At 41.8% G+C, this 7,817-nt stretch overlaps 1 protein-coding gene across 1 annotated transcript; it reads left to right on the top strand.

Annotated features, from left to right (window-relative positions):
• Positions 1-6,559: 6,559 nt before the first annotated feature.
• Positions 6,560-7,056, top strand: LOC138870454 (uncharacterized). The gene is made up of 2 exons (XM_070148258.1): positions 6,560-6,651; positions 6,702-7,056. The coding sequence occupies exons 1-2, from the start codon at positions 6,560-6,562 to the stop codon at positions 7,054-7,056; spliced, it is 447 nt and encodes a 148-aa protein (XP_070004359.1).
• The last annotated feature ends 761 nt before the right edge of the window (positions 7,057-7,817 follow it).

Here is a 7,817-nt window from a genome sequence, read left to right as displayed (position 1 = left end):
GTTCTTGAAATTTTGAAGGAAAAAAAACATTTTTGTATAAAAAAACTCCCTCTATCTGAAATGTTTAATTCGAATCTCAAGACTCAATTATTTTATTGAAAAATGAAGAAGAAAACATTGACTACTCACACCGTCCTAATTCATATGACGGTGTTTGACTAGATATGGAGTTTTAACAAAGAAATGAAGACTTTTGAAACTTGTCGTCTAAAACAAGCCGTAAAATTCGTGTAGCTATAAGCCTATAAATCATCTCATTAAGAGTAAAGTGAGAATTTTAAAGTTAAATAATTTCTAAATAAAGAAGCATGGCATTCTTTTTGGGACAGACTAAAAAAGAAATTTGACACTTAAATTGTACATAGGAAGCGGAGTAATATTTTTCTATATGTAATTTTTGTCATTTTAATAAGAGGAAAATTATTACATAATTATTTTTATATAGTTTCAGAATATGAAAATTTTGATTTTTAAAAATAAAAATAAATTTAGTCTGGTTTAATACAGAAAATTGATCTAGGTGACCTTTAATAAGTGATAAGTACATATCATCAGACAATTAAAAGAGCTCGACCCTATTCCTATTAGACGAACTAAATTTATAAGGTATTAAGGTTAGTACAATAATTTTCTTTGCACCGGCATACTGGTGGAGGAAACTTTATGAAGAAATATTAGCACCAGAGAATCGATTAGATTAATAAGTACATCGCGAACTTGAAAAAGCATTTTTTTTCATTATCACCATAAATCATCTTTTAATTATTCTTTAACGTTTCTTGGTAACCTGAATTCAGATGGGTACTTCTTGAGTTGTATTATTTAAAGGGAAATTATCAGTTATGTTGCTCCATATGTAAGTCGGTACAAAAATTAGTTGATCCATAAAATATTACTAATATTAGCTAGCCAAGTAGCTATTTGTAGCCAGAAAAAGTCAAAAATTTGCTCTCTTCTGAGTGGGTATTGTTGGAATAATTTGGATACATTTTAATGAGTTTAAATCTCAGTTTTGGGATGATTTCGTAAAGTTTTGAGGTGGTTTGAATTGAAATTCGAAGAAGAAGATTGTTTACCCGTAAAGTAGTACAGTTGAATTTATAGTGTGGTTTATAGACAAGCGAATCGATTTGATCCTAAAATGATAAATGAATTAAATAAAATGCAAGACTTAGTGTTGAAATCGAGATAAATAGCAGATAGTTTGGTTCCGGGAGCAAGGCTTCCGAAGGCAGCAATAAGAATAACGTTAGACAGAAAATAAAGTATTATTTAGCTTGGGAATAGTGTATAACATAAGTTTTTTAGAATTTTTATGTGTAACAATGGTTGTGAAGTCACTATTTATAGCTATACCTATGGAACAAGGTCCTAGGATCAAACCTCTCTTAAATGAAAATAATAGGAGTCATTGATGAATATGTAATGACATGCCATGAATGCCAAAATTCTTTGCAACAGTTGTATTATTTAATACTGAGGATTATTCTTCATTAAATGTCATCTGGTAACAAACATTCATTTGCTTCTGTTGACTCTGTTCCCTTCGGGATCTTTCCGGTGCCAACTGAAGTTGTTGTCCTCGGACTTGGTTTCTACTCGCTTTATTTTCCATTTGCTTCCGGCTCTACGTGTCACGCTATCATACGAACATTAAATATAAACTGATTTTACCTAATAGAGATAGTCCCCTGCTTTCCGGTGGCACATCTTTGTGTCACCGGAAAGTTGGTGACGATTTCTTTCTTGGCGGAAAATTTTCTGAACCCTTCTGAAAAGTTTCTGACACTTGATAAGACGCATGTCTCCTCGCATTTAATATTCCAAACACGTGTTACTCTACGATTTAGCAATATTTTCGCCAGTTCTCGAGGTAATCATGGCCACGATTTTAGTCGCTTATTCCTTTACTTATACACCTCGTTCTTCTTCTTTTACACTTAACAGTTTCATAAACTCTCTCAACTTCTTTGCGTTCAACTCTTTTCTGCTTTCATCTTTCTTTAATCTTCTTCAAAAAACTCTTATCACCTTCTGCTGATTATAGCTTCTTTTATTAATTCTTCCAAGAACTCTGATCTTCTCTTTTGTGGGGGTCCAAAGAAGAGCAAAGACAAAGAGGTCTATGTTGATGCTGACCCTCATATGGTGAACACCACCATCCCCAAACATCTAAACACGGCCAAGGACTTCGAAGAGAAGTTCCCCACTTTAAACTCTCGTACTTGGGATATTGGTAAATATCTTTCTTCTATTCACCCTTCCAACATTCCTGCTGTGAAGGAGGACTGTGATTGTCACGACCTAAACATTATTGTTCCCGATCTGGTAGAGCGAGTAACCTTCGCTAAGAAGGGCTTCACATATGTTTACACGTATCCCTTCACTTTGGGTGCATTTTCTTTGAGCGGGGGACTCGACCCCGTGATTTTGAAGTTGTGCCACCGGTACCAGGTCTGTTTGGCACAGGTGAACCCTTCGATGTAGCGAACGGTGGCCTGTCTACGGCGGCTGTGCCAGAAAACGAAGGAGGACCTCGCCTTGGCTCATATAATGAACCTCTACTCCCCCAATGTTTTCCTTGGGGGAGTAATAAATTTCAGCAAACACGGCCACCATGCTTTGCTCACCAGCATGGATGACAACAACGATCGTGGATGGATGGAGCGATTTGTCGTCATTGCCACCAGGACATCATCCCGACTGCAACTCCATCTTTCCCCGAATCCTAGACTCGTCCACGTAAGTTTACAGCTTATCTTTTTCTTCGAAGATATAGGCTATTTCATGTCATTGTTAACTTTTCTTCATTCATTATTTCAGCAACTCGGTGGACACCTCCATGGGCTGAAGGCCTGGATCGGTGTGTTCAGAAGATTCTAGATATCACTACGCCTGAAACCCGTTGGTGGAAGGAATTGGCCCTCACATATGGATGGAGGGCCAAGAACCATGGTAAACTATCTAGTAAAATTGACTCTGCCTTTATTTCGTCTTTGTACATAATAAAACTGGTTAAACCTACCTTTTTGTTTGATTCAGGTCTACCTCTAGGTTCTGTCTCCATCGCTGAGAAAGATGTTTTGGTCGATCTTGTAGAGGTTACAAGGTTGTTGCAGGAGGCTCTCACCCGAACAGGTTCCCTCTGGTCTCCTTCATGTACAAGTATTTCTTCTCGCAGTCCCTAGTCAGAGAACAAGCAACCAAAAAATACGGCGTTCTTCTTCGGCCTAGGGTAAAAATAAGAAAGTGAAGAAAGTCGTGCCCGAGCCAGCCACATCCACTGTGGTTATTGATGATTATGGAGAAGCCATTGATGAGAGACTTCCCTTCAAAGGAGACAACGATCTTCATCGGCTCAACAACATTCTCAGTCTGAAGAGCTTATAACCCCAACCGAGGATGATGCTCGAGCACTCTAGAGAATTTGACTTAGTGGAGAATGCTAATTCTCCTTTCTCGGTCCAAGTCGTTGCCCCCGATACTATGAGGCTGAGTACCGAGCCTCTTCTGCCTTCGGTTGGTGTGTAACCCACAATTAGCATTGTCTCTGCCTCTGCCGCAGCTGCTTCTCAACCTACAACACCATCAGCTTCATCTCCTTCCATGTCGGCCATACCTTCATCACCAGCAACTGCTACATCTCCCCCATCGGCCGCAGACATCTGAGAGAAGGTCTTACCTCCTCCCTAATCCTTTGACAATAGGAATTAGGGGTACAACTACTCGACCCTTCTGCAGATCCCCAGAGAAGGATGAGTGTCTCCCTATCCATATCCACGGAGTGCCATCTGATGTTCCGACCAGTAGAACTTGCCAATTATCTAAAGCCGCTAGCTTCAGAGAAAGATAAGAAGAAAATACACTCTCTTTCGGGGGAGTGTATGATAAATAATGACATGCATAATGCAACAGTGGTATTGTACTTGTTCTCTTTACTGCTTATTTCTTCTTGACTTGCTATGACAAGGTTTCTAATTTGGGTATTTGCTTCGCTGGCCAACTTCTTTGCTTCCGTGGGCCTTCATAAATTGATCCTCGGTAAATAATGGTTTAAGTCCGAGCGAGATCAACTATTGGTCGAGAGGGACCAACTTGTCGCGCGCCTTCCGGTATTAGAAGCGAAGGCCGCTAAAGCAAGTGATCTCGAGGACCAGTCTCAGCTTAGCGAGCAAGAGGTAGCGGCCTTTAGTCAAGAAGCTTCTCAATTAAATGTCAATTCCAAGAAGCTAAGGCTAAATGGTCTGAAGTTTAAGATGTTGTGCTTGCTGCTGCCGAGCGCGAGACTGCCTCCATTGAGCTAGTGAATAACTTAGAGACAGCCTTGAATTCCAAGGCTGAAGAGGTTGTTGCTGCCGAAGAGAAGCGTACCCAGATGGAGGACAGGTATAAGAGGATCATGGAACATAATAAGGTCATATAACCCCTATCCGTTATTTTGATCTTAGCCTTAGCACCATGAGATCCGGCGGGATGGCCTTTTGACCTAGGTTGATCGGCTTAAATCAGAACATTAGCATCGAGGGGATTCCCTCATCATTAAAAAAACACACTCTATGTATCATATGAGGATAAAGAACTTGGAAAAGACCAAAGTGGGCATCATTAATATTGACGATGAAATCGCCAAGGCCCGAGTACTAGAGTTAACTGCTCGAGGACGCCTCCCGACTCAGCCTGATGCAACTGACTCTTCTAGTTCCGATTCCGAGTTCTCAGGAACCGAGGAGGAGCTTGAAGAGAATAACGATAAAGTCCAAGATCATGAGCCGACGGCAGGTCCACCTACTTCTCCTGGGGGCGTTGATGCTTCTCTTCCCCCGAGTTCTGGTGGCGATGTAGTTTAGCTTTTTGCTTTCTTTTCATTTGTTCTAGTGGCGAGGCGACTTGGATGAGTTTATGCATGGTATCCCACACACTGAGAAGCTTTTCATAGAAGAAGATTTTAATGGCCAAATTAGGGCGACATTTGGGGGTTACGATAATATGCACGGAGGCTTCGATTTTGGAGTTAGGAACGGAGGAGGAACTTCACTGCTGGATTTTTCTAAGGCATTTGATTTGGTTATTGCCAACTCGAGTTTTCCGAAGAAGGAGGAGCACTTGGTTACTTTTCAGAGTTCAGCAGCCAAGACCCAAATTGATTATCTACTACCCAAAAAGTCGGATAGAGGTCTGTGCATAGATTGTAAGGTCATCTCGAGTGAGAACCTCACGACCCAGCATAGGCTCCTAGTTATGGATTTGGAGATTAGGAGGAAACGAAGGAAGAGGGTTGTGTATGGTCTTTCTAGGATTAAGTGGGGAGTTTTGACTAAGGTCAGTGCCTAGGAGTTGGGGGATATGTGGGCATGGAGTAGTAGTGGGACGTGAGTGGTATATAGACCGCGACTGCGAATTGCATTAGGGAGGATGCTAGGGATATATTGGGGGTCTCGAAAGGCCCTTCTAAGGCCACAAAGGGGACTGGTGGAGCACTGAGGTCCAAGGTAAAGTGGAATACAAGAAAGTGACTTATTTGAAGCTTGTGGAAAACATGAAAGAGGAGAAGAATAGGACGAATAGGGAGCGTGATAAGGTGGCTAAGAAGGAAGCTAAGTTAGCAGTTACTGTGTCCAAGACTACTGTGTTTAAGCGCTGGTATGAAGAACTTGGAGGCAAAGGACGGGACAAGAAGCTATACAAGTTATCCAAGGTGTGAGAGAAGAAGGCTCTTGACCTGGACCAAGTGAAATGCATCAAGGATGAGGAAGGTAGAGTGTTTTTGGACGAGGCTCTAATTCGACAGAGATGGAAGGCGTACTTCCATAAACTCCTGAACGATGAGGGGGATAAGAACATTGTGTTGGGGGACTTGGAAAATTCCGAGAGCCGTCGAGACTTTGGGTATTGCAGGAATATTAAAGTTGCGGAGGTATAGGGGGCTATGCATAAGATGAGCAGGGGGAGAGCGATTGGGCCAGACAAAATCCCAATGGAATTCTGGAAGAGTGTGGGTAGGGCGGGCTTGGAATGGCTAACTGGGCTATTCAATGTCATTTTTAGGACGAAGAAGATGATCGAGGAATGAAGATGGAGTACGATGATCCCGTTGTATAAGAACAAGGGGGATATCCAAAATTGCAACAACTATCGGGGTATCAAGCCATTGAGCCATACTATGAAATTATGGGAGAGGGTAGTGGAGTTGAGGGTGATGAGGGTTATGTCTATTTAAGAGAACCAATTCGGATTTTATGTCGGGACGTTTGACTATAGAAGCTATTCATCTTTTTAGGAGGTTGATGGAGCAGTATAGAGAAAGGAAAAGGGATTTACATATGGTGTTCATCGACTTAGAGAAGGCTTACGATAAAGTAACGAGAGAGGTGTTGTGGAGATTTTGGAGGCTAGAGGTGTTCCTGTTGCATACATTAGGGCTATTCAGGACATGTACGAGGGTGCTAAGACTCAGGTGAGGACAGCGGGATGGGACTCGAAACACTTCCCGATTGTGATAGGGCTGCATCAGGGGTAAGCCCTAAACCCATTTCTATTTGCCCTAGAGATCGATGCGCTGATGCGTCACATTCAAGGGAAGGTGCCGTGGTGCATGTTGTTTGTAGATGACACTTTACTGATTGACGAGGCGTGTTGTGGTGTTAATGAGAGGTTAGAGGTTTGAGACAGACTTTAGAATCTAAAGGTTTCAAGTTGAGCAGGACCAAAACAGAATACTTGGAGTGTAAGTTCAGTGGCGCGACTCAGGAAGAGGACGAAGACGTGAGGCTTGATTCACAAGTCATTCCTAAGAGAGAAAGTTTCAAGTACTATGGGTCTATTATACAAGGGAATGAGGAGATTGACAAGGATGACACACACCGTATTGGGACAGAATGGATGAAATGGAGGCTCGCTTCCGGTGTTTTGTGTGATAAGAATGTGCCACCAAAACTTAAAGGTAAGTTCTATAGAGTAGTGGTCAGACTGACTATGCTGTATGGGGCAGAGTGTTGTCCGGTCAAGATATCTCATATCCAGAAGATGAAGGCGGCGGAGATGAGGATGTTGAGGTAGATGTGCGAGCATACCAGGTTAGATAAAATTAGAAATAAAGTTATTCGGAACAAGGTAGGTGTGGCCCCTATGGAGGAAAAGATGAGACAGGCAAGACTTAGATGGTTCGGGCATGTAAAGAGGAGAGGCAATGAAGCTCCGGTGAGGATGTGTGAGATGTTGGCATGGGAGGGCTAACGGAGAGGTAGAGGCAGGCCGAAGAAGTATTAGAGAGAGGTGATTATGCAAGATATGGCATTGTTCCAGCTTATTGAGGACATGATCATGGATAAGAAGGTGTAGAGTTCGAGAATTAAGGTATAGGGTTAGGTGGTCGAGTGTTGTCCTTGTTTGTAGCAGTAGCTTTGATACACCACTTGGTGCTTTTCCTGCTTTTCTTCTTCTTTTTGTACCCCTAGTCTTCTGTTACTACTTTGATGTTGTCTTGTGTTTCGATATTCTGATTGCATTACCTTTTGCTAGTTTTGTATTTTTGGTTTGGTTGTCAGATCGGTTTGCTTGTTATTGCCCCTCCCCTTTCCCTTTCATAAGCCGAGTGTCTTTCGGAAATAGTCTCTCTACCTTTTTTAAGGCAGGGGTAAGTCTGTGTGCACTCTACCCTTTCCAGATCCCACTTATGGAACTACATTGGGTATGTTGTTGTTGTTGTTGTTGTTGCTGTTTTTCCTTTTTTATTTTCCTTTTGTATTCTTCTACTTGTGCTGCTTGGCACGTTTGATAAATAAAAGTTTTTTTTGTTTAAGCATTGCGCAAAGTAAATT

Source organism: Nicotiana sylvestris, chromosome 6 (assembly GCF_000393655.2).
Source record: "Nicotiana sylvestris chromosome 6, ASM39365v2, whole genome shotgun sequence".
In the NCBI taxonomy this organism is placed as follows: domain Eukaryota; kingdom Viridiplantae; phylum Streptophyta; class Magnoliopsida; order Solanales; family Solanaceae; genus Nicotiana; species Nicotiana sylvestris.
The sequence above is the reverse complement of the archived record's forward strand: the minus strand, read 5'-3'. Positions and strand labels throughout refer to the sequence as shown.